General features: G+C 48.1%; 2 protein-coding genes across 2 annotated transcripts in view; one reads left to right on the forward strand and one right to left on the reverse strand.

The window, feature by feature from the left end:
• Nucleotides 1-27,044, reverse strand: LOC141192367 (uncharacterized). The gene is made up of 6 exons (XM_073661885.1): nt 26,823-27,044; nt 26,616-26,739; nt 729-922; nt 525-665; nt 216-395; nt 1-141 (listed from the first exon to the last, which is right to left on the reverse strand). Exons 1-6 carry the CDS (start codon nt 27,042-27,044, stop codon nt 1-3), a joined length of 1,002 nt encoding a protein of 333 aa, XP_073517986.1.
• Nucleotides 1-27,287, forward strand: part of LOC141192389 (uncharacterized) — a 208,977-nt gene that overhangs the window by 127,291 nt on the left and 54,399 nt on the right. The gene's annotated exons all lie outside the window — the stretch shown is intronic.

Here is a 27,287-nt window from a genome sequence, read left to right on the forward strand (position 1 = left end):
TCAGTCCTGTCTATTACCTGGTGATGTGAGGGGCTGGGGAACCTCCATCATGATGTCCTTGTACAGATCTTTGTGTCCTTCTAAATACTCCCACTCCTCCATGGAGAAATAGACAGCGACATCCTGACACCTTAGAGGAACCTGACACATACAATGATACCGTCATCCCCCAGATCCCTTCATAGCATTACTGTATAATGTCCCAGCAGTGTCACCTCTCCAGTCAGCAGCTCAATCATCTTGTAGGCGAGTTCTAGGATCTTTTGGTCATTGATGTCCTCATGTATCAGGGGGTGAGGTGGAGGCCCTGTGATTGGGCTCAGGGGTCTTCCCCATCCCTCAGACACAGGGTTCTGACAGCGCTCACTAGAGGTCTTCTTCACTACTATGTAATCCTGGTTATGGAGAGACACATTAATAAATCTCCCTCCAGACATTTCCAGAGTCCTCACCTCTCCAGTTCTGTCCATCTGTTATTCCCATAGATAAGAATGATGTAATGTGACGTCATCAGAATCTCTCACCTCTCCAGTAAGCCGGAAGAGGATCTCTAGGGTGAGGTGGAATATCCTCTCCGCCATCTTGTCTCGCTCCCTATCAACCTTTGACAGGAAACTTCTCTTATATAGAAGATCTTCACTGAGAGGATCCGATATTGTAGAGACCTGAATGAGAAGAAGATGAGAAGATGTAACGTCACCAATAATTCTATGTAATAATACAATCACTGATTCCGGTATAAAGCAGTAATCTGTGGATCTGATCCTGGATGATGCCGGAAGAAGAAGTGGATTTTTATGGCGGCCATTAATGAGCTTCGCTTTGAGGACCGGAGGAGGTTTGGCCTGAACGCTGCACTCGTGGTGTGAACACGGACATAGTAGATTATTTAGGGATATTTTCTTGTCCTGCCCTAAACTTGCTTATTCAAGTGAATAGGTCCACGAAAAAGAACAGCCTGTCCACGGATGATATCTGTGTGTTAAAGAGTTTATCCAGGACTATATTATTTTTATAACTATGGGCAGAAGAAGTAAAAGGCAGATAGTTCCTAACTGCCTGCCTGCCCTTCCTCAATGTCTGCGGGAACAGAGCGGTCACGGACTGCTCCTGCCAGTGACTCTGCGGCTTCTAATGAGTCACGTAGACGGAGCAGCGGCTTCTCTTTGGCTCTGCTTTCTTGATGGGACGTGACTGACGACATCACACTGATTGTCAGCTGCCTCCCTGCTGCCTTCCTGCCAGCAGCCAGCGGTCAATCAGAGGGATGATTTATTTCACCATGCAAAAAAAACAGACACAAAATAGACGCATAGTGTGAATAATGGCAAATTCTGAGAGACAATAATGGGGAATCTCCACATACCTCCACCTGCAGACAGGGCCGCCATCAGGGCATCACTGCCCTTACTGCTGTTTGGGGCCCCGTGAGCAGCAGTACAGAGAGGGGCCGGGTCTAGTCAGGGCCCCCCTCTTGTGCGTATGCTCACGGCGCTCCATGCACGGCACTCCATGCTGTAATAAAGTGCCGAGCACTGGGGCGCACACCGCCTTAGACGGCGCACATATTGGCACCGAGTTCCTTACTGAAGCTGCGCCGCTGCAGCAGCTCCTTCATACTTCAGGAGTCAGCAGGACCCGGTGGCGGCGTGCATCTCCTCGTCGCAACAGGAGCGCCAGGATGCTGCAGGGATCGTATGTGGGGTAAGTATGACAATTTTATTTTTTAAAAAAAAATTAAATGGAGTGGGGGGAGGATGAGCTGCACATGATGGGGAATTGGGAGTGGAGGGAGGATGAGCTGCACATGGTGGGGAATTTGGAGTGGGAGGAGGATGAGCTGCACATGGGGAATTGACAGTGGGGGAGGATGAGCTGCACATGGGGAATTAGCAGTGGGGGAGGATGAGCTGCACATCATGGGGAATTTGGAGTGGGAGGAGGATGAACTGCACATGGGGAATTGGCAGTGGGGGAGGATGAGCTGCACATGGGGAATTAGCAGTGGGGGGAGGATGAGCTGCACGTGATGGGGAATTGGGAGGGGGGAGAGGATGAGCTGCACATGATGTGGAATTTGGAGTGGGAGGAGGATGAGCTGCACATGGGGAATTGGCAGTGGGGAAGGATGAGCTGCACATGTGGAATTATCAGTGGGGGAGGATGAGCTGCACGTGATGGGGAATTGGGAGTGGGGAGAGGATGAGCTGCACATGATGGGGAATTTGGAGTGGGGGAGGATGAGCTGCACATGGGGAATTAGCAGTGGGGGAGGATGAGCTGCACATGGGGAATTGGCAGTGGGGGAGGATGAGCTGCACATGGGGAATTATCAGTGGGGGAGGATGAGCTGCACATGGGGAATTGGCAGTGGGGGAGGATGAGCTGCACATGGGGAATTAGCAGTGTGGGTAGGATGAGCTGCACGTGATGGGGAATTGGCAGTAGGGGAGGATGAGCTGCACGTGATGGGGAATTGCCAGTGGGGGGTGGATGAGCTGCACATAATGATGAGTTGGAAGTGGGGGGAATGTTGGGAGTGGTGAGGAGAATGAACTGCACATGGGGAATTAGCAGTGGGGGGGGTGAGCTGCACATGGGGAATTGGGAGTGGAGGGGTGAGCTGCACATGGAGGATTGAGAGTGGGGGGAGGATGAGCGCATGGTGGATTGGGAGTGGTGGGTGGGAAGAGCGAACGGTGAATTAGGGGTGGGGAGAGCAAATGGTGGATTGAAAAATGGGAGTGGGGAAAGCACATGATGAATTGGGAGTGGGGTGGGGAAAGCAAATGGTGAATGGGGGATGAGGGAGAGTAAATGATGACTAGAGGGTGGGGGTGGGGAGAGCAGGAAATAATGAATTGGGGCAGAGGGTGCATGTAAATATAATGAATTGGGGAGCAGGAGGTACAGAGTGGGGGGTGTTGCGGATGCAGGAGTGTGACTGGTAATAAATTCTGGGAAAGAGTACAGGCTCTAATTAATTGACATATTTATTAGGTGGGGAAAGTGGCTATTTACAGTTATTTGGGGCGCAGGGATGGATTACAATTATGTTTGGAATGGTGGGTTGCATAATGACTAATTATATATTAATGGTGGGTGCACGTCTGTATTCAGCTGTGTAATGTAGAAGTTGGGGAATATGCTCTACATAACTGTGTTATTTTATTCAAAGACAAGTCCTGGCTGGAAGAAGTGATGGTGATCTGTGCTGGATGAAGGAGAAAAGTGAAGATGAAGGACTTCAACTAGAGACGTCACTGGTGAGTCAGTGTATTACATGTACAATGACACTATATACTATGTACAGGGCTCTTGTGTATAATGTCACTGGTGATCCTTGTATTACCTGTAAACTGACACTATATACAGAGCTCCTGTGTATAATGTCACTGGTGATCACTGTATTACCTGTACACTGACACTATATACAGAGCTCCAGTGTATAATGTCACTGATGATCACTATATTACCTGTATACTTACATTATACACTGTATACCATGTACAGAGCTCCGGTGTATAATGGCACTTATGGTAATATTAGTATTATGTTTTTTTTATTAATGATCAGTATTGTAGTATTCGGTGACAATGTGGTGGTAATATGTGGTCTGGTCATGGTGTGGCATTTTTTGTCCCTTCTGTGTGGTATTATTCGGTCACTATGTGGTGGTAATATGTGGTCTGGTCATGGTGCAGTGGTATTCCTTGTATGTGGTATTATTCGGTCACTATGTGGTGGTAATATGTGGTCCGGTCATGGTGTGGTGGTATTTGATCCTTGCATGTGGTATTATTGGTCATTTTAAAAAATGTGTATGACACATTCCCTTAAAGAAAAATAAATAAAAATATACCTAAAAAGAGTATTGGGTACTTTAAGAACATTTTAATAGGTTAGAATAGAGTAGGGCCCGGCCAGAAGAGTCTACCTTATCGTGGTGGTGGTTTTAAAAATCTTTTGGCCAAAACAAAAGCTGCTGGCTATGTACAGTGGGGAAAAAAGACTATTTAGTCAGCCACCAATTGTGCAAGTTCTCCCACTTAAAAATATGAGAGAGGCCTGTAATTCACATCACAGTTAGATCTCAACTATGAGAGACAAACTGAGAAAACAAATCCTAAAAATCACATTCTCTGATTTGGAAAGAATTTTTTTTTTCAAATTTTGGTGGAAAATAAGTATTCGGTCAATTACAAACAAGCAAGATTTCTGTCTCTCACAGACCTGTAACTTCTTCTTTAAGAGGCTCCTCTGTCCTCCACTCATTACCTGTAGTACTGGCACCTGTTTGAACTTGTTATCAGTATAAAAGACACCAGTCCGCAACCTCAAACAGTCACACTCCAAACTCCACTATGGTGAAGATCAAAGCAGCTTGGTGTAAAGAAATCAACTGTGGGAGCAATAATTAGAAAATGGAAGACATACAAGAACCACTGATAATCTCCCACGATCTGGGGCTCCACACAAGATCTCACCTCATGGGATCAAAATGATCTCAAGAACGGTGAGCAAAAATCCCAGAACCACACAGGGGGAGGCCTAGTGAATAACCTGCAGAGAGCTACGACCAACGTTACACAGGCTACCATCAGTAACACACTACGCCGCCAGGAACTCAGATCCTGCAGTGCCAGACGGTTCCCCCTGCTTAAGTCGTTATATGTTCTGGCCCGTCTGAAGTTTGCTAGAGAGCATTTGGATGATCCAGAAGAGTATTGGGAGAATGTTATATGGTCAGATGAAACCAAAGTTGAACTGTTTGGTTAGAAACACAACTCGTCGTGCTTGGAGGAGAAAGAATGCTGAGTTGCATCCAAAGAACACCATACCTACTGTGAAGCATGGGGGTAGCAACATCATGCTTTGGGGCTGTTTCTCTGCCAAGGGACCAGGACGACTGAGCCGTGTACATGAAAGAATGGATGGGGCCATGTATCGTGAGATTTTGAGTGCAAACCTCCTTCCATCAGCAAGGGCAATGAAGATGAAACGTGGCTGGGTCTTTCAGCATGACAATGATCCCACCGCCAGGGCAACAAAGGAGTGGCTTCGTAAGAAGGATTTCAAGGTCCTGGAGTGGCCTAGCCAGTCTCCAGATCTAAACCCTGTAGAAAACCTTTGGAGGGAGTTGAGAGTCCGTGTTGCCCAGCGACAGACCCCAAAATATCACTGCTCTAGAGGAGATCTGCATGGAGGAATGGCCCAACATACCAGCAACAGTGTGTGCCAACCTTGTCAAGACTTACAGAAAACGTTTCACCTCTGTCATTGCCAACAAAGGATAAATAACAAAGTATTGAGATGAACTTTTGTAATTGACCAAATACTTATTTTCCACCAAAATTTGCAAAAAAATTTCTTTACAAATCAGACAATGTGACTTTCAGGATTTGTTTTCTCATTTTGTCTCTCATAGTCGAGGTCGACCTATGATGTCAATTACAGGTCGACCTCATCTTTGTAAGTGGGAGAACTTGCACAATTGGTGGCTGACTAAATACTTTTTCCCCCATGTTATGTGATCTGGTGATCACTGGGAACTGTTGTGAGATTGTTGAGGACGGGGTGCAGAAGTGGAGTTTTTCCAAGAGTAGGCGGTGGGACTGTAGAAGGTTCGAGGGATGGAGGTGGAGCCTGGGCAGAGTCTCAAGGGGGCCTGAAAATTTTGACAGTATGGGGCTCCGAAATTCCTGGTGGCAGCCCTGACTGCAGAGCTGCCACCACATACCTCCAACTGCAGAGCCGCCACCACATATATAGCTGCTCTGTGCGCATAGGAGCTGTGATGAGGTCACAGGAGGGGAGGAGTCAGGGGTCACATGATCAGGGGCCTCAGTGGATGCAGGACTCTGCTGTGCTGGTTGTCATGGTGCTGGATGAGCTGAAGTTTATGTGTGGGGTCAGGAGGGGTTTACAGTGTGGATGTAGCAGAGCCGCGTGTGTACGAGGCGTACGGAGCAGAGCCGCGCGTGTACGAGGCGTACGGAGCGCAGCCGCGCATGTACGAGGCGTACGGAGCGCAGCCGCGCATGTACGAGGCGTGCGGAGTGCAGCCGCGCGGGTACGAGGTGTACGGAGCCGAGCCGCGCGTGTACGAGGCGTACGGAGCGGAGCCGCGCGTGTACGAGGCGTACGGAGTCGAGCCGCGCGTGTACGAGGCGTACAGAGTCGAGCTGCGCATGTACGAGGCGTACGGAGCCGAGCCGCGCGTGTACGAGGCGAACGGAGCCGAGCCGCGCATGTACGAGGCGTACGGAGCGGAGCCGCGCGTGTATGAGGCGTACGGAGCCGAGCCGAGCGTGTACGAGGCGTACGGAGCCGAGCCGCGCGTGTACGAGGCGTACGGAGCCGAGCAGCGCGTGTACGAGGCGTACGGAGCCGAGCCGCGCGTGTACGAGGCGTACGAAGCCGAGCCGCGCGTGTACGAGGCGTACGGAGCCGAGCCGCGCGTGTATGAGGCGTACGGAGCCGAGCCGCACGTGTAGCCGCGCGTGTACGAGGTGTACGGAGCAGAGCCGCGTGTGTACGAGGCGTACGGAGCCGCGCGTGTACGAGGCGTGCGGAGCCGCGCGTGTACGAGGCGTGCGGAGCCGCGCGTGTACAAGGCGTGCGGAGTCGCGCGTTTACGAGGAATACGGAGCGGAGCCACGTGTGTACGAGGCGTATGGAGCGAAGCCGCGCGTGTACGAGGCGGACGGAGCGGAGCCGCGCGTGTACGAGGCGGACGGAGCGGAGCCGCGCGTGTACGAGGCGGACGGAGCGGAGCCGCGCGTGTACGAGGCGGACGGAGCGGAGCCGCGCGTGTACGAGGCGGACGGAGCGGAGTCGCGCGTGTACTAGGCGTACGGAGCAGAGCCAAGTTACGTCGCCTCCTTCTTTCTTTCAATTGGAAACAGAGAGATTTTATTTGAGGTGCTCAAAGAAGGAAAGAGAGCCTCCTACACTTAATTATATTATTTACTTTACTGGCTTTTATGGTGAGCTGGTTTTACATCAGTAGAGAGCCTCCATTATATCTAAGGTACACTAAGAGAGCCTCCTCCATTTTATCTGAGGTACACCGGGAGAGCCTCCTCCATTTTATCTGAGGTACACCGGGAGAGCCTCCTCCATTTTACCTGAGGTACATCTGGAGAGCCTCCTCCATTTTACCTGAGGTACGCCTGGAGAGCCTCCTCCATTTTACCTGAGGTACATCGGGAGAGTCTCCTCCATTTTACCTGAGGTACACCGGGAGAGCCTCCTCCATTTTACCTGAGGTACACCTGGAGAGCCTCCTCCATTTTACCTGAGGTACATCGGGAGAGCCTCCTCCATTTTACCTGAGGTACACCGGGAGAGCCTCCTCCATTTTACCTGAGGTACACCTGGAGGGCCTCCTCCATTTTACCTGAGGTACACCGGGAGAGCCTCCTCCATTTTACCTGAGGTACACCGGGAGAGCCTCCTCCATTTTACCTGAGGTACACCGGGAGAGCCTCCTCCATTTTACCTGAGGTACATCGGGAGAGCCTCTTCCATTTTACCTGAGGTACACCGGGAGAGCCTCCTCCATTTTACCTGAGGTACACCGGGAGAGCCTCCTCCATTTTATCTGAGGTACACTGAAATAGAGCACATCTTCCATTGTACCCGATGAAAACCGAGCATCCTCCATTTTATCTCAGGTAGGCTTTGTAAAAGCTCACAGGTTTTTCAGTGTAGGGCCTCATTCAGACGTCAGTGATTTTTCTCATACTTAACAATCCAGTCTTATTTTCCTCAGTGTTTTGGATCAGATTTTCATCAGCTTTTGGTTTTTCAGAGTTGTCATAAAGGTGAACTTTGACACATCATGGGCCTCTTTGGCGCCATTATTTGAATGCCCCTCTTATAAAGCTGTCTGACTGTTATATGTGTCTACATGTGGTTATATCCTTAAGAAGTGTCAACTTCGAAAGGTGTCGATAATAAACCTGTGGATCTGCAGCAGCTGATTACCCACGTCTTGATAACTTTTGTGAATACAGCCATACCAGGTTAGCATAACCCTGTTAAAAATATTTTATTTCATACCGGATAAGTCCCTATCGCACTTTCGCTCCTGAGCTCTTGTACAACTTTTAAACATCAGTGATTTTCTCATATTCCCCAATGTGACAACACAGCATTTGTTCTTCATTAGGCCGGACATGTTTGTTCAGTGGGTCAAGAAACATAGGCCATTGTTATATGAGCCTTAACGTTGACTCTTGAGTTGACGTTTGTTTCAGCATATTGTCTTGCTATCCTTGGATGACAGGAACGCAGGTCATTGAACAATTGATTTTTGCTAATATGTTGCTAGCATTGTATCAGTCCAGGCAACTTGTTTACTTGCAAGCAGGGAAGGACAAACTATGCAGATTGATTAAATACTCAAACAATGAGAGTTGACCACATCTCACCTTCCCCCGGACCTGTGGATGATGGCCTGAAGGATAGTTGTGACCTATTGAAGGGGGGGGGGGACTGCTTCTGTTCCCCAGACAGAGAATCTACAGGACGCCAGCTTAAGGGACCACAGCCCTAGCTGGAAGAATTCAGATCTGCTCAATTAACCATCACCTAACCCTCAAAAACGTTTTGAAGAATCCAGGTTGGGACAATCAGGTCACAGCCTTACCAACACCAGGTCAGATCACCAAAGGCTGCATTTGTGTGCAATGTTGATGCTACACAGCCACTCACATATTTGACAATTCATGGAGGCGTTGTTTTGCACCTGTGCGGCCCCCGACTTTATCATGGAGTCTGCCGCGACCGGCTTGTGCTTTGGTGATCTGACCTGGTGTTGGTAAGGCTGTTTTTTTCTTTTTCTGTGATGTTTTTTTTGACAATCTGGTCACCTGGCCACATACCTCACTGCACTCGGTTAGCTTCCTAAACTTGCCGCTACGTCCTCTCTGTGGGTGCCCGGCAAAAGCTGGGTGCTACTAGTTGGGTTAGTAGTAGTGTTGAGCCACCCCCGTAGTGTTCGAGTTCGGTTCGGTTCGTCGAACACCCGTGTGTTCGCCGAACTGTTCGTCGAACTGTTCGTCGAACACCTTCGAACACCGTTAAAACCAATGGCAGGCAAACAAAAACACATAGAAATACATAGAAAACACCTTCAAAGGTGTCCAAAAGCTGACAAACTGCTCAGAAGACACAACTAACACATGGAAAAGTGACAAGTACATATAGTCATGCGAAAAGAAAAGAGGTGGAGGAGTAAAAGGAGGGGGAGACACAGATATAGGCATGTCATGCCCTTCTAAAATCCAAAAAGTGAGAAGCCGACACGTTCAGTCCGCTCCTGCCCGTGCCACCTCCGCGTCGCCGGGTTTGTGCCAGAGCCGGGGTGAACCCTGACGGCCAGCCCCCCTCTCCCAATACTGGTGCCTGTCCGCTGGTGGGTCGAGCGAGCCCCCCTGTGGTGGAGGCAGCTCTAAGCTTTTTAATTTAAATTGTCTCTCTAATTTGAATGAATACACTTTAAATCCATTTACAAGGATCTATTGGAGGGCAAGTCTCATGCCAGCAGCCGCGTAATTCCAGCTCCAGTAGCGTCCACTAAAGCTGCTGCAGTTAAAAAGCTTTTATAAGGATCGAGCTCGGCTGTCCACCGCAAGGCATCCTACTGCCAGTCCCAGCCCCTATGCCTTGGGGTGCCTCCTGATGCTCTTCACTGAGTATCCCGTGGTCCCAAAGCATTTCCTTTGAAAAAATTAAGTGTCCAAACTACAGGTGGTGTAGCTTGCTTAACAGCCGGGATAATCCGCTGACTAGCAGACACTGCTACTAGGCACAAAGTATTTCCTGGGCTAGATGCAGTTAAAAATTTGTAATTAGATACTCTCGTTGGATGCTGAGAAAGCATTCCATAGAGTCTCCTGGCACGCCATATATGATTCTCTTAAAAAGCTTGGGGTAGGGGTCTAGGGGACCCTTTTATAGCCAAAATCACGGCCCTGTATCGCAATACGTCACCTAGGCTGAAGATAAATGGAACTGTAGCACCCTGAGGGCTCGGTTGCTACAGAGGTATTGCACCTCACCCAGAGGTGTGATATCTCACTCTCAGGTAAGGATGTAGTGTGGATCAGGACCCGACACCTGCATGCATTACACCACATTGCCGTGGGGCAGGGCGACCAATATGCCCCTGAGATGGGCACGACAGTCCCTGTCCCTGGCTGGAGTGGGGGGAGGGAACACTGAGGAAGGGGAACCCTGTAGTGCAGGAGCAGGGAGGAAGCAGTTCCTGGGTGCATTGAGAAGGGAGTATAAAAGGTGGGCACCATCTTAGTTCAGTGCAGAGAAGTCTGAGCAGAAGTGGCAGGGAGCAGGGGCTCTGCATGAGCTCTGCTCCGGAGGCGGGCCTAGTAACAGAGGCCCAGGCCTAGAAGAGGGAGAAGGAAGGAAGAGGAGCGGAGAAGGCTCCAGGAACGAGGAACGAAGGGATCCCAGGGGGCGGACGGGCGAGTCGCCACCGCACGCCCGAATCCACCTGCGTGGAGGGGTCAGGCCAAAGGGGGAGACCGGTCCCCGAAACTAGTGGAGGCAGGAAACGACCCTCAGCTAGAAACAGGAGGCTGTGACATTTTATGTGGCGCAGCCCCTCGCTACACCCGCTAGGAAGGCACCACATAGGGTCAGGGAAACTGGCGCCAAGTTTACCAAGAGGAGGCCCGAGGCAGCCGGACAGAAGGGTTGGTAAGAAAGGCCAGACAAAGGACACACAAAGGGGGTCCTGTGAAGTGCTCCAAAGTTATCTGGGAGTTGTCTGAGCCCCTCACCTGGTGAGCACAGTACGACGTGGGCAGCCGTTACCTGCAGACGTGGTCTGGATAATAAGAACTGTGAGTAAAGGCCCTGGACTGCATCACTGACTCCGTGTCGTTACTGCTGCTGCCCTGCACCATCACCCCCATCCTCCGCATACACTGCCCTGAGGCTATACTCCTCCCGTGGGGAGTTATGCTACGCTCTGCTGCACCCACATCACCAGCCTCAGCGGTCTGCCCTGGAGCGGCGGTTCATTCTGACCGCAATCCACGGGTGGCGTAGTCGGACATTTAAACATCAAAACCACATAAATAGTTCCGCCACTGGTTTGACCGCCCTGAGCCACGGAACCGGGCCGCCGCCACGGAGACTACAACCACCAGCATCCACCAAAAAGGGTCCGGCTCCGGGTGTCCCAAGGCCCAGGGGGCGCGTCAGAACATTTTCATCACCTTTCACAATCACCAATGGGACAAGGCAGGGATGTTCTCTGTCCCCTCTCTTATACATCCTAGTGACGGAGCACCTGCTCTCATCAATTCACCATAACCCCAATATTAGGTGGATTGAGGTGGGAGGCACCGAGTACAAGTGCTCTCTATTTGCTGATGATGTCCTAGTATATATCACTCAATCACATATATCCATCCATGCTGTTATGGCTGAAATAGATCACTTTGTTACATGGTCAAATTTTAAAATCAATGCAGCGAAGTCTGAGGCCCTCGATGTCTCCCTCCCCAAATCCATATAGGATTCCATCCAGTCCAACTTTCCCTTTGCCTGGCCCTCACAGGGTATCAAATACATAGGAATTCCTATTCATAGAGACCTCTCCCATCTATGTTATCTTAATTTTGGGCCCTTTATTGAACAACACCATACAGACCACGGTTGGCAAGTTAGAACTGTAAGATTCACTACGTGAACCACTGGTGTTTTGTGGAAAAGCACATGTACACTGTGTTCCAAATTATTATGCAAAAAGTGTTTAGGAGTGATAAGGGAAGAATTTGTTTGTTTGTCAGTTAAACTCATTGATGGTGATGTGTGTCAGGGCTCTTTATATCACTGTAAGCAATTGCAGACACCTGTGCTAATTAGTTTGGCAGGTGTGTCCAATGAAAGGCAAGACTACTTAAGAAGGCTGTCTCACATTATTAAGCAGCCTACATTTTCTGCCAAAATGGGAAAGAAAAAGGATGTGTCGGCTGCTGAGAAGCAACAAATTGTGGAGTGTTTAGGTCAAGGCATGACTACAATCAACATTGTGCGATGATCAGGATGAAGTGTCTTGGCAATCAAGAAGTATGTAGCTGATTCACAGTACACACGTGTGCGTGCTGATAAGGGCAAATTGAGGACTCTTTCCTACAGGCAATTACGTCAGGTTGAAAGAGCAGCGGCAAAAAAGCCTTGTCATAGCAGCAGACAAGTTTTTGAAGCTGCTGGTGCCTCCAACGTCCCACGAACAACAAGATGCAGGGTCCTTCAGAGGTTTGCAGCTGTGCATACGCCATCCTGTCGACCTTCTCTATCCACTTCACACAAGCAGAAACGGCTCCAGTGGGCCAAACATTACATGAAGACTGATTTCAAAACTGTTTTGTTCACGGATGAGTGCCGTGCAGCGCTCGATGGTCCAGATGGATGGAGTGGAGGATGGCTGGTTGATGGACACCCCACGCAAACACGGCTACAGCGCCAACAAGGAGGAGGTGGAGTAATGTTTTGGGCTGGAATCATGGGGAGAGAGATTGTCGGCCCCTTTAGGATCCCTGAAGGCGCTAAAGATGAACTCCATAATGTATGTGGATTTTCTCAAACAGCACTTCCTGCCATGGTTCAAGAAGAAGAACCGTGTATTTCACAGCAAGATCATTTTTTTGCATGATAATGCACCATCTCATGCTGCACATAAAACATCTGCATCTCTGGCTGATATGGGCATAAAAGGGGACAAACTTATGGTGTGACCCCCATGCTCCCCTGACCTCTACCCCATTCAGAACCTTTGGAGCATCATTAAAAGGATTGTCTATGATGGCGGGAGGCAGTTCACATCTAAGCAACAGCTCTGGGAGGGTATTCTGTCCTCATGCAAAACAATTGAAGCAGAAACCATCCAAAACCTGACAAATTCAATGGACGAGAGAGTTCAGAAGCTCCTTTCGAACAAGGGGTCCTATGTGAAAATGTAACATCACCTAGAATAAAGTTTTGAGTTGAAAACTGTTTGATTTCAGTTTCTAACAACCTGCTAATGCTTATAATTTCAAAAATGACCATTTTTTTGGTCTTTATTAAAATGAAAAGGTTGATCGAAAAGTTTGGGGGATCTAAGAGTGTGGCAACCCAGTAGTCATGATTACTTCGAATTCTGACAATATGAGGGTCATGCTGCAGGTAGTGCAGCAAGAAGGCACTTATGTGTCTTGCGCATCTCGGAGCCCCAAAATTATTTTCCGGGCTAGATGCAGCTAAAAATTATTATTAATTTTAAATCTGGTGAAGCTTTAGTATAGATGGCCTAATAGGATCAGTGCTGCACACTGCTACAAAGCCCAAATTATTTTCCAGTCAAGATACAGATAAACATGATTAGTAATTTTAAATCTGGTGGAGCTTATTATAGATGGCCTAATAGAATCAGTGCTGCACACTGCTACAAAGCCCAAATTATTTTCCAGCCAAGATACAGATAAACATGATTAGTAATTTGAAAGCTTAAAACGGTTGGTAGGGTGATTTTAACCAATCATCAAGCTTTTACTCTCCCCAGGATGACACAGGGGTAGAAAAGTCGTTTCGGATCCATGATTTGTTCATCTTTATGAACGTGAGTCTGTCTACATTATCAGTGGAGAGCCGCGTGCGCTTATCTGTCAGCACACCACCAGCAGCGCTGAACACACGTTCAGACAGAAAGCTGGCTGCAGAGCATGACAAGATCTCCAAGGCGTAAGTGGCTAGCTCCGGCCATTTATCCAGATTGGAAGCCCAAAAAGAGCAAGGGTCCAGCGACAGTCATGGCTTCAATGTTTACTTGGAGATACTCCTGTACCATCGTCTCTAGGCGTTGACTATGTGTCAGACTTCTTGTCTCCTGTGGCCTTGCAAAGGATGGGCTAAAAAAGTGGTGAAATGATTCCGCAAAATTGATGTTACCAGCAGATACTGTGGTTCTGTTACGGTTTGAGTGCTGAACACTTGACGGTCCCACGGTTGGCAAGTTGGAACTGTGAGATTCACTACGTGCACCACTGGTATTTTGTGGAAAAGCACATGTAAGATTCTGCAGCAGTCTCTGCTGATACTCCTGCATGCGTGCATCCCTTTCTATGGCAGGAATAATTTCTGCAAATTTACTTTTGTACCGGGGATCTAACAGTGTGGCAACCCAGTAGTCAGGATTATTTCTAATTCTCACAATTCGAGGGTCATGTTGCAGGTAGTGCAGCAAGAAGGCACTCATGTGTGTTGCGCATCCAGGAGCACCAAGTCCCTGTTGTGTTGGTGGCGAGGTAACAATCATGCTTCCTTCCTCTGTCCTCTCCCCCCAACCTCGCACAACAGAAATGTGATCAAGGTCTCCCTCATCTGATGAGTCTTCCATCAGTTCGTCCTCCACTTCTTCCTGGGCTCCTGCACCTTCCTCACTAGTTTGGCTGCTACCATGCGCCCTGGTAAAACCATCTCCCCCACCCTCACATGCCTGCCGCCTTGGTGCTGCCGACCGTCTAGCCCTTCCGCATACAACTCCTCCTCCTCTACTTCCTCCACCTCCTCTTGTGCCACCACCTGACTCCGAATTCTGTTTAACATGTGCTCCAGCATGTAAATCACCGGAATAGTCATGCTGATAATGGCATCGTCAGCACTAAACATCTTCGTCGCCATTTCAAAACTGTGCAGAAGGGTGCATAGGTCCCTGATCTGAGACCACTCCTCCAGCGTGATTTGCCCCACCTCTGGATCTCGTTGGCCCAGGCTATACGTCAGAACGTATTGCACCAGGGCTTGTCGGTGCTGCCAAAGTCGCTGCAACATGTGCAGAGTTGAATTCCACCGGGTAGGCACATCGCATTTTAGCCGGTGAAGTGGCAGGCCCAACGACTTCTGTAGAGATGTAAGTCGCTGAGCTGCAGGATGCGAACAGCGGAAGTGAGCACACAGCGACCGTGCCCTCTGCAGAAGGCCATCTAGTCTGGGATAGTGGGCTAAAAATTGCTGGACAACCAGGTTCAACACGTGAGCCATACAAGGCACGTGTGTGACATTGCCCCGGCGAAGGGCCGCACCCAGGTTTGCAGCATTGTCGCACACGGCCTTCCCTGGTTTCAGGTCCAGTGGAGACAACCATTCATGAAATTGGTTCTCCAGAGCTGACCACAACTCCTCAGCTGTGTGACTCACATTTCCCAGACATTTCAATGTAAAAACCGCCTGATGACGTTGAGCCCTACTGCCAGCATAGTAAGGAGGTGTGCAGGATCCCTTCTGCGCAGTTAGAAAGCTTGTGGCATGACCAGACAGGCTTTGGGTGCAGGTGGAAGACCGAGAGGAGGTTGAGGAGGCAGAAGCAGTGGAGGAACTTTGACATAAAGAGGATTGACGCACAACTCGTGGGGACGGCAAGACTTGGACAGCAGCCCCTTGTCCTGCTGTCACCATAGTTACCCAGTGCCCAGTCAGCGACATGTAACGCCCCTGTCCATGCCTACTCGTCCAAGTGTCTGTGGTGAAATGCACCCTGTCACACACAGAGTTTCTCAAAGAAGAGGTGATGTTGTGTGCGACATGCTGGTGGAGCGCAGGCACACCTTTCTTTGAGAAGTAGTGCCGACTGGGCATCTGGTACTGGGGCACTGCGACGGACATAAGGTCTCGAAAATCCTCTGTGTCCACCAGGCGGAAAGGCAGCATTTCTGTAGCCAAGAGCTTGCAGATGGTGAAATTCAACCTCTTAGCTTTCTCATGGCTAGGAGGAAATGGTCTTTTACTTGTCCACATCTGAGGGACCGAGGGCTGGCTATTGTGCTTAGACGGGGTTGATAAGGGTGTCCCCGGCAAACTGCCGGTCTGTGAGGAAGATGTAGGCGGACATGTTAGGTTGCCTTGATCCAAAGGTGGTGCTATCGATGTCGGACAGCGCTCAACACCAGCTGGTGTTACCACCTCCAAAGAAAATGATGACCTGCCAATCACGCTGGCTGTTGCGGGTAAAGAGGTGGCAGGTCTGCGCCCCAAAACAGGTGTGACTGCTGTCCCCCCAGTCACAGAGGATGAAGAGGCCGCGGATGCACAAGATATGGCAGACGGCGGTTGGCCCGGCCGGCTAGGCCGCATTGTAGCACACTGAGCTTCCCACTGCAACTTATGCTTCATGTCCATGTGCCGGTTCATGCATGAAGTACTCAAACTATGTATTTTTTGGCCTCTACTTAGCTTTTGCTGACAAATGTTACAGATAACACGAGTTGGGTCATCTTTATCGATCTGAAAAAATGCCCAGGCTATGCAAGGCTTAGCACCCATGCGACCTGAAGAGCCACCACGACTTGTGGTGAGAGGCAGAGTTGTGTTTGAGGATGCAGTTGTTGACGTGCTTCCAGTACTACGTCTCTGTCCAGGAAGGCGCAACCTGACCTCGTCGTCACTAGCATCTTCCTCCACCTCCTCTGCTGACCTCATCTCTTGGCTGACTGTGGGTTGACAGTAAGTGGGATCTCCAACCTCATCATCATCACCCTGTGCGTTATCACACCCGTCGTCCTCAGAGCCAACCTGTTCCTGCCCTGACAAAAAACTAAAGTTGTCGCTCCAATCAGGTATTTGAGTCTTATCATCGTCTTCCTCATTGTCTCCACCAACAGGAGTTACAGTTTGGGAATGAGGGTCTACATTATGGTCAGAACCTTCTGCGTCTGGTCCTGGATCCGACTCATAAAGATTCTGGGCATCAGTGCAGATCATTTCCTCGTCTGGATTCACAGAAGCGCTGGAGTCGACCTCTGATTCCCAGGCTATAGTATGAGTAAACAGCTCTGCAGACTCAACCATCTGTTCTACCTCATACTCAGACGGGCAGCTGGAGATTTGGGAGCTGTGAGGAAGCAAGTGCGATTGGGGTGACACCTTTGAGGACTGGAGTATTTGTGATGTTGAAGTTGATGTGGAGGAGAGCCCACTTAAAGGAGCACTTGATATCCGTTGAAGCACCTGCTGTTTTTGTGCCTCATCTGGAATTTGTAGCGATTGGCGTGGCCGTAAGAAAGGGATCTTATCACATTGTCCGCTAAAAGAAGTAGACATTTTAGTTTGGCTGGAAGATGGTCTTTCTTCTGCAGATGTTACTGTTGCTTTAACACCTACCCCACGGACACAACCTTTTTTCCCCTTCCCAACACGCCTATTCCCCTTTCCACCAGCAGCAGGCCTTTTTCCACTCATTTTGGTGGTTAACTAATTCACAACTCTGGAGTTGTTTGCACAAAAAAACAATGGATGGGAACCGAGCAGAGCTGAGTGGCCAAACTGTGGTATTAGGCCAAAACTATTGGCTGGGATAGATGCAGAAAAAAATTATATTCAATTTGCAACCTGATGGAGGTCAGTATAGATGGACTAATAGAGAAAGTCCCACACACTGCTAGAAGGCCAAATATTTTTTCAGAGCTAGATGCAGATAAAAATTATTTTTAATTTGCAACCTGATGGAGGTCAGTATAGATGGACTAATAGAGAAAGTCCCACACACTGCTAGAAGGCCAAATATTTTTTCAGAGCTAGATGCAGATAAAAATTATTTTTAATTTGCAACCTGATGGAGGTCAGTATAGATGGACTAATAGAGAAAGTCCCACACACTACTAGAAGGCCAAATATTTTTTCAGAGCTAGATGCAGATAAAAATTATTTTTAATTTGCAACCTGATGGAGGTCAGTATAGATGGACTAATAGAGAAAGTCCCACACACTGCTAGAAGGCCAAATATTTTTTCAGAGCTAGATGCAGATAAAAATTATTTTTAATTTGCAACCTGATGGAGGTCAGTATAGATGGACTAATAGAGAAAGTCCCACACACTGCTAGAAGGCCAAATATTTTTTCAGAGCTAGATGCAGATAAAAATTATATTCAATTTGCAACCTGATGGAGGTCAGTATAGATGGACTAATAGAACAAGTCCCACACACAGCTAGAAGCCCAAATATTTTTTCAGAGGTACTGTAGATGCAGATAAAAATTATTTTTAATTTGCAACCTGATGGAGGTCAGTATAGATGGACTAATAGAGAAAGTCCCACACACTGCTAGAAGGCCAAATATTTTTTCAGAGCTAGATGCAGATAAAAATTATTTTTAATTTGCAACCTGATGGAGGTCAGTATAGATGGACTAATAGAGAAAGTCCCACACACTGCTAGAAGGCCAAATATTTTTTCAGAGCTAGATGCAGATAAAAATTATATTCAATTTGCAACCTGATGGAGGTCAGTATAGATGGACTAATAGAACAAGTCCCACACACAGCTAGAAGCCCAAATATTTTTTCAGAGGTACTGTAGATGCAGATAAAAATTATTTTTAATTTGCAACCTGATGGAGGTCAGTATAGATGGACTAATAGAGAAAGTCCCACACACTGCTAGAAGGCCAAATATTTTTTCAGAGCTAGATGCAGATAAAAATTATATTCAATTTGCAACCTGATGGAGGTCAGTATAGATGGACTAATAGAACAAGTCCCACACACAGCTAGAAGCCCAAATATTTTTTCAGAGGTACTGTAGATGCAGATAAAAATTATTTTTAATTTGCAACCTGATTGAGGTCAGTATAGATGGACTAATAGAGAAAGTCCCACACACTGCTAGAAGGCCAAATATTTTTTCAGAGCTAGATGCAGATAAAAATTATATTCAGTTTGTAACCTGATGGAGGTCAGTATAGATGGACTAATAGAGAAAGTCCCACACACTGCTAGAAGGTCACATATTTTTTCAGAGGTAGATGCAGAAAAAAATATATTCAGTTTGCAACCTGATGGAGGTCTGTATAGATGGATTAATAGAACAAGTCCCACACACAGCTAGAAGCCCAATATTTTTTCAGAGGTAGATGCAGAAAAAAATATATTCAGTTTGCAACCTGATGGAGGTCAGTATAGATGGACTAATACAACAAGTCCCACACACAGCTAGAAGCCCAATATTTTTTCAGAGGTAGATGCAGAAAAAAATATATTCAGTTTGCAACCTGATGGAGGTCTGTATAGATAGACTAATACAACAAGTCCCACACACAGCTAGAAGCCCAATATTTTTTCAGAGGTAGATGCAGAAAAAAATATATTCAGTTTGCAACCTGATGGAGGTCTGTATAGATGGATTAATAGAACAAGACCCACACACAGCTAGAAGCCCAATATTTTTTCAGAGGTAGATGCAGAAAAAAATATATTCAGTTTGCAACCTGATGGAGGTCTGTATAGATGGATTAATAGAACAAGTCCCACACACAGCTAGAAGCCCAATATTTTTTCAGAGGTAGATGCAGAAAAAAATATATTCAGTTTGCAACCTGATGGAGGTCTGTATAGATGGATTAATAGAACAAGTCCCACACACAGCTAGAAGCCCAATATTTTTTCAGAGGTAGATGCAGAAAAAAAAAAATTCAGTTTGCAACCTGATGGAGGTCAGTATAGATGGACTAATACAACAAGTCCCACACACAGCTAGAAGCCCAATATTTTTTCAGAGCTAGATGCAGAAAAAAATTATATTCAATTTGCAACCTGATGGAGGTCAGTATAGATGGACTAATAGAATGATGCTATGCCCAAAAGATTTTACTTCACTAGGTGCAGTAAAAAAATTGGTATTCTATACACAGGTGGTATATCTTGCAACACAGATAGGCTACTCCACTGACTAACACACTCTGCAATAGGCCAAAAAGGATTAGCTTTGCTAGATTCAGCCAAATGCTGTGAAAAAAACTTGCACAGCACTGGCACAGACCTGCCTGGCAAAAACTGATAGGAACTGATGTAACCTAGTCCTGAAAAAGACTCCAATTACAATTAGTCTTTACTCCCACAATCTATCTATTTAAGAGCACAGACCTGCCTGATAAAAGTCGTAGGAAATGCTGTAACCTAGTCCTTAAAAGGACTGCAATCACAACTATTCCCTACTCCCAAGCTATCTGTAGATTTGTGCGAAAATTGGCTTGAAATTAACAAGGTATAGCGCACACAGCAACAGCGGTGCCGTCTAACACGCAGCTGCAGCAGTGAGAAAATGGTGGCGACGGGGAAAATGGCTTGGTCTTATAGGGCAAGGACATGTGACATACACTGCCAATGACACATGCCCTTGCTTGTGTGAAAAAAAGCACTTCGCTCCGTGTGTGCGCTGCTGATAGGCTGACAGATTGCACCTCCCCACTGTAAATGCGGGAAAGAGAAAAAATTTGAGATCTTCATTGTTCCTGCAGAGATCCATCCCCTGCCCCTCCCCCCACCCTCCTGTACACTCAAACTGCGTATTAACATTAATTTTCATCATTACTGAGAAAAAATCCAGTTATGATTTTGGTGCACGAACAGTTATCGAACATAACCTCAAACAGCCGAATTTTTCTCAAATTGTTCGTGTTCGCCGAACGGCTCGAACACCGCCCAAAACAGCTCGAATTTGAGATTGGCGAACAGTTCGAGTAGAACAACGCTCATCTCTAGTTAGTAGGCCTTGGATGCCCTGAAGTCACAGCTGCTCTAATTCCGGCGAGCCAGCGGAAGGGTGAGACTCTGTCTTTTGCACCATCTTGTGTATTTGCTGGGACTGTCCTATTTATTATTGTCTGTTTGGTGGTTCAATAAAGTATTGCCACACTGTTTTACCCTACCCTATGCTGTTTCAGTAATATTATGCCCATGGGGAAGGAGTGTGGGAGTTCAATGGGATAATGGGATGAGCCCTGGCCCATGCGGTCTATCTAAAGACAGCCGGGCCAGTGAATGAGACCACCCACAGACCCTCGTGTCTTCACACTCCCCCCCCCCCCCCCAAAAAAAGAAGATTTGGCCCAGGACTTTCCCAGTGATTGACAAGTTCCTCCCATAGCGTGAGACTTGGAGCAGTGTTGAGACAAAGATCTAACTATTGTTGTGCCAGAGTCACTGGTATGGTATATGAAGGGAGGTATGTGTCACACTGGTTGCTAGCCTATGTGAACTAGAACCAATAAACTTTCTGCCAGCATTTTATATGCTGGGGGGTTAACTCTTAAAAAGCGTGGTTTTATCGGAATGAAATAGAGATGGGAGGGATTTCATTCCCCATACCTCCACCTCAGGGTGTGGCTGAACAATGTTTAAATGTTCAGTCCTGGTTTTTTTTCTCTGTTGTGAGTTTGTAGTGGCAAAGACTCCAGACTGGAAGACCACAGCTCAGAGAGGAGCTGAATGCTGGGACTACAACCTGTGTTGCTAATCCCACACTGCTATGGACTGTGCTTTCGTTTATCTTTTGTTTTGTTGTTTTGCCAGTAAGGCTGTGTTTAGTTTTGCTGGAGCTGCGGAGCTTTATGCCACTAAATAAAGCCTGCAGAGAAAACACGGTTCCTGAGTCTACTTCCGGAAGCGACCGAGTGAGGCGTCTTATCTTACCACAGCTGGTGGAGAATGCGGGCAAGATTCCAGGAACACGTGTACCTGCTACAGAGACCGGTGGATGTCTTGGATGAAGGCTGCCAGCCAGCAGGAGACGTCCGGCACCATGGAAGAGCTAATTAAGCACCTGGTGCAGAGCCAGCAGACCATGCAGTAGCAGCACTTGCAGAGCATGCAGCAGAGAATGCAACAGCAGCACCGTGAGCAGCTACAGCAGCAACAAGAGACCACTAAGCTGCTGATACAACAAGTTCAGCTCCAGAAACAGCAGCAACAGGATCAGCATCACCAATAACAGCAGATCGAGTTACTTTTAGAGGTGATCCGTGGCAAGGCGACGGCTTCCGTCAAGTCCAAGTGATGATGCATACAACAGGAAGACGGTAAGGAAAGCGTTACAGAAGATGACCCCGGGGCATGATATTGAGGTGTTCCTGACTGTTTTTGAGAGGGTAGCGGAACGGGAGAAATTGCCGCTGGAGCAGTGGGTGGAGGTTCTGGCGCCATATTTGACTGGGGACCCGCAGAAGGCTTATTACAATTTGACATTACAGGACGCAAAGGAATATGCCAAATTAAAAACCAAAATATTGGCACGCTCAGGAGTGACTATGTCTGTCAGAGCACAAAGGGTCCACCACTGGGCGTATGCTGGCGACAGACCTCCACGCTCACAAATGTTTGACTTGTTACATCTTGTCCAGAAATGGCTGCAGCCAGAGTCTTCCTCTCCTGCCCAGATGGTTGAGCGTGTGGTAATGGACAGGTTCATCCATTCCCTACCCAGGCCGGTGCAGACCTGAGTTGCCCAGGGCGACCCTCGGAATGCAGACGACCTCATAGGTCTGGTAGAGAGATTCCAAGTGGTCGAAAAATCCCTGGGGATACCCGAGATAGCCAGCTCCCCTTACTGGAGTGCCCAAAAGGGAGTGGGTTCACCACGGAAAGGGTTAAGAGCCACAACTGGGGGGCATTCCACTTCCACTGAAGGGGCTGCAAGGTCTGTTGTGAAGGATGTGACCTGTTGGCGATGTCGCAATCCGGGACACGTAGCCACCCAGTGTCATACGTCTGCTGAGCCAATGGACTGCAGTCTAGGCAGACGATGTTCATACTATGCTTACCCAGCCTGCAGTGTGGACTGTCAACCCGGCGAGGGGCCGCAGGTGTTTGCCGTGTCCGTTAAAGGAGTGATGAACCTGGGGCTATTGGACTCCGGGATTCTGGTGACCTCGATCAGTGCCACCCTTCCCCACCAGCTGATCCCCGCCAGATCTTTGGGCATCCGCTCCATACATGGGGATGCCAAGAACTACCCGGTGGCCAGAGTGACAGTCGAAACAGACTGTGGCGCCCAATCCCACGAGGTCGGGTTGGTCAAGGACCTGATACATTCCATCATATTGGGGCGTGATTTTCCCTTGTTCTGGGATTTGTGGGGGAAGGGATCCAGACTCCATCACGGAGACAAAAGCCAGGACCCTAGAAATACCTCGGTCGACATTGGAAGTGGATCGGTTTCCACTGTGTGTCCTTGTCGGTGAGGAGGACGAGACTGTGACTGAGGAGGCCGACCTCCCTGAGTTAGAGGTGCCCGGAGAGAACTTTGGGGCAGCTCAAGTTCGGGACTTGACCTTGAAAGGGGCGTGGGACAATCTTACGGTTTGTAATGGTGTTGCCCAAGAGTCGGGGGCGGTACCCACACTTTGCAATTCAGGGGGTACCAGGTAACCAAACTGAAAGGTGAATAGGTAGTGGAACAGCTGTTAGTTCCTGGGCCATACCGTTGGAGGGTATTAGACATGGCCCACTCACATATTCTGGGGGGGGACACCTAGGGGTTGAAAAAAACTCAGGAGCGAATAGTGAGGAGGTTTTATTGGCCAGGATGCTACCGGGAGATCTTAAACTATTGTAGGTCCTGCCCCACCTGCCAGATAACCGAGCCCACCTCGCACGTCCGTAGTCTCTTAGTTCCACTACCTGTGATAGAAGTTCTCTTTGAGAAGATTGCCATGTACCTCGTGGGTCCCTTAATTAAATTGGCCCAGGGCCATCAATACATCTTGGTCGTCATGGACTATGCGACCCGGTACCCCGAAGGGGTACCCTTACGGAACTTAGCTCGGGAACTTGTCAACATCTTTGCTAGGACCGGCCTGCTGAAGGAAATCCTGATGGACCAAGGAACCCCATTCATGAGCAAGGTGATGAAGGAGCTGTGCAAAGTGCTTTAGATTACTCAGCTGCGAACCTGCGTTTGCCATCCGCAAACTGATGGCCTGGTGGAGCGCTTCAATAAGACCCTGAAAGCGATGCTCAAAAAGGTCATTGAGAAGGATGGTCGAGACTGGGACTACTTGCTTCCGTTTCTACTTTTCTCCGTCAGAGAAGTTCCCCAAGCCTCCACTGGCTTCTCTCCATTTGAGCTTCTATATGGCCGGCATCCAAGGGGTCTCCTAGACATCTCCAAGGAAACCTGGGAGGCCGAGATCACGCCCCACCGGAGATAACATCTGCGTGACAGCATGGAAAATCAGGGATGTTTTTTGGCGCGAACAAGTCGGAACCCCGAATACGAACCCGAATTTGACATGCCGAACAAATTCGCTCAACACTAACCATGACCTTGACCTTCTTTTTTTCCGGCAGTAGACAAGTCTGCTTTCTTGCGCTCAAGTCCTAAGAATGACTGAACCCTCTGTGGTTCCAGTTTTGATTTTTATAGGTTTAGCAGTCATCCCAGCCTGGTCAGAATGGTTCTGATTGTTATCAGTTGACAACTGCAGTGCTCTATTGACCTGCCTACCACTAGAATATCGTCCAAGTAGAGGATTATTAGGGTATTCTGCTACCGGAGATGCGCTGCAACTTCTATATAATTTTTGTAAATACCCTCAGAGCCATAGATAGGCCAAAGGCTAGCGCTCTGTACTAGAAGTGCCCGACTTGTTCGTTTATATACAAGGCCACCCTCAAGAATGTCTGATCTTCCATATAGATTGGGATGTGTTCATAGGCGTCCTTCACATCTAGCAATCTCATATAAAACACTCTGGAAATAGCATTTTATGGTCTCCATTTTGAAGGGCCAGTAGACTAGAAATTTGTTCACCCCTTTCTTTCAGGTTCACTATGGTCCTGAAGGTGCCATCTGTTTTTTTTTATTAGGAATAGGGGGAATAGAATCCCTTCCCCTGCTCCTGCACTGGCACCTCCGGGAAATTCTCTTATCTCCTGCCTAGTCCAGTATATCATCTAGTGCCCGTCCGAAGAGAAATTCTCCTTCGCATGGAATTGGGCATAGCTTGACCTTGGACTGAACATCCCCCGGCCAGCTCTTGAGCCATAGTTCTCTAAGTGCAGCATTTTATAGGTTTGCCGATCTGTTTGCAAACATCACTGAGTCTGTCGAGGTGTCTGCGAGGAAAGTAGCTGCACCTTGAATTATATCCTTAGGGACGTTGTTCTTAATCTTATCCTCTAACTGCTGTAACCAAATCATCATGGATCTGGCCATGCAGGTTGCCCAAACTGCTGGTTTTATTGCCCCTTCTGAAGACTTCCATATCTGCTTCAGATACACATCCACTTTTTTATCAAGAGGATCTTCAAAGGGCAGGGTAGATCTTTTGGTTGACTTGGCCACCGCCATGTCTATTTTAGGGGTTTTGTCCCACATGGCTGCTTCTTCCTCATCAAACAGACATCTGCTTTTGGATGACGAGGGCAGTGGATCCCTTTTCTCAGGCTTCCTTCATTCCCTATTAATGAATATTTAAATTTTCTCACTAACCGGAAATATGCAATTTTTCTTTTATTCCAAACCCCCGAAACATAATGTCCTGGACTGTTCTTGGGGTTTTAGTATCTGACATGCCCATAGTAGTTCTTTACCAATATATCTGTGTCTTCCGTAGGAAAACACTGCCTACCCCCTGTATCACTATCAGAGGATGAGGAAGAAGAGGAGTACGATTCGTCTCTATCCTCAGATATTACAGACTCTTCTGAATCAGCGGCCTGCTGTTTGGGTCTTTTCTCCCTTTTACCACTTTCCTGCTGAATCAGTGAATTAATGGAGTCTGTAACTTCTATCCTAATTATGGATTTAAAATCCATGGCAAAGTTGGGGGTTTCTTCAGAGGTGGTCTTCAGAATAGAAGAATCTCTTCATATATGTGCTGGGTAAGTTATCGCCGCACAGTCTTTATCTTTTAGCTTGGCGCTACACTTCTTAGTCCCCTCCTAGCAAAGAACTCCAGCATATCCATGGCATCAAGAGGAAAGCTGCCGGCCTCCACCATCTGGTGGTCAACCGTCCACTATATACCGGAGGGACGCCACAGCTCCAGCGTCTGCTGCTGACCTCCCCCCAGAAATCTCGCATTATTTCCGGGTCAGACTTTTCCTTCCAGCGAGCGGTGTGAAGGGAGCATACCGGCGAGCCCTGTGCATAAACAGCCCCTGCATTTTACTGCCGCATTGCTTTCTGGCACACTTCCTCAGCAGGGCGCGCTAGATATCCCACTAGTGCGCCTCGCGCTTGCGCAGATCTGGGTTGACATAACTCCAGCGCACTCAACACGGGGCACGCCAACCACGTTCAACAAAGTGGTCATGCAACTGCACACCCCAACGTCCTGGCCAGCGGTCGTGTCTCCAGATCTGTCAGCATCCCAGATCCTTGCAGACACCAACCAGACTTGGGTAAGTTCAATTGTACCGTTACTTTACTCTCTAGGTTCCTTCAAGGACCGGAAACCATATTGATGAAAAGGAGAGGTACCACCCTTTTGTTCAGTAGGTTTCCTGTCCTTGATTAGTGGATACCCTCTCTCTCAGGTGGTGCTGTCATGGGAGAAGGGGAAAAACAAGACTGACCACAAGACCATCACAGCCATCTACACATCATAGGGGAGATCTCATGACACCTTCTCTCCATCTACCTGATGATCCTGAGGAACATTGGGGTCTTCTTGTTTACAGTCCTGTGGAAGAAGAGGACGGGGACATCTCTCTGGTGTTGTCCTCTTACTGGATAGATCTGGAGGAAACACATACAGGGACTGAATTCATTCTTTACATACAGATAATTATAGGCCGTGTGTATTTAGTCCTGTCTATTACCTGGTGATGTGAGGGGCTGGGGAACCTCCATCATGACGTCCTTGTACAGATCTTTGTGTCCTTCTAAATACTCCCACTCCTCCATGGAGAAATAGACGGCGACATCCTGACCCCTTATAGGAACCTGACACATACAATGATACCGTCATCCCCCCGATCCCTCCATAGCGTTACTGTATAATGTCCCAGCATTCCCAGCAGTGTCACCTCTCCAGTCAGCAGCTCAATCATCTTGTAGGTGAGTTCTAGGATCTTCTGGTCATTGATATCCTCATGTATCAGGGGGTGAGATGGAGGTCCTGTGATTGGGCTCAGGGGTCTTCCCCATCCCTCAGACACAGGGTCCTGACAGCGCTCACTAGAGGTCTTCTTCACTACTGTGTAATCCTGGTTATGGAGAGACACATTATTAAATCTCCCTCCAGACATTTCCAGAGTCCTCACCTCTCCAGTTCTGTCCATCTGTTATTCCCATAGATAAGAATGATGTAATGTGACGTCATCAGAATCTCTCACCTCTCCAGTAAGCCGGAAGAGGATCTCTAGGGTGAGGTGGAATATCCTCTCCGCCATCTTGTCTCGCTCCCTATCCTTCGAGGAAAATTCTCTTCTATAGAAGATCTTCACTGAGAGGATCCGATATTGTAGAGACCTGAATGAGAAGAAGATGAG

Source organism: Phyllobates terribilis, unplaced genomic scaffold, assembly GCF_046119375.1.
Source record: "Phyllobates terribilis strain yellow unplaced genomic scaffold, ASM4611937v1 Scaffold_60__1_contigs__length_8166268, whole genome shotgun sequence".
NCBI classification, from domain to species: domain Eukaryota; kingdom Metazoa; phylum Chordata; class Amphibia; order Anura; family Dendrobatidae; genus Phyllobates; species Phyllobates terribilis.

What these genes read in the sequence shown, in the direction of transcription:
- LOC141192367 (XM_073661885.1), bottom strand. Translation starts at nt 27,044, where the DNA reads ATGTCTGGAGGGAGATTTAATAATGTGTCTCTCCATAACCAGGATTAC. An exon ending in ACTGCTTTATACCGGAATCA is followed by an intron (nt 666 to 728) that starts GTGATTGTATTA and finishes CTTCTCATTCAG; the next exon opens with GTCTCTACAATATCGGATCC. An exon ending in TCTTCCGGCTTACTGGAGAG is followed by an intron (nt 396 to 524) that starts GTGAGAGATTCT and finishes CTCCATAACCAG; the next exon opens with GATTACATAGTAGTGAAGAA.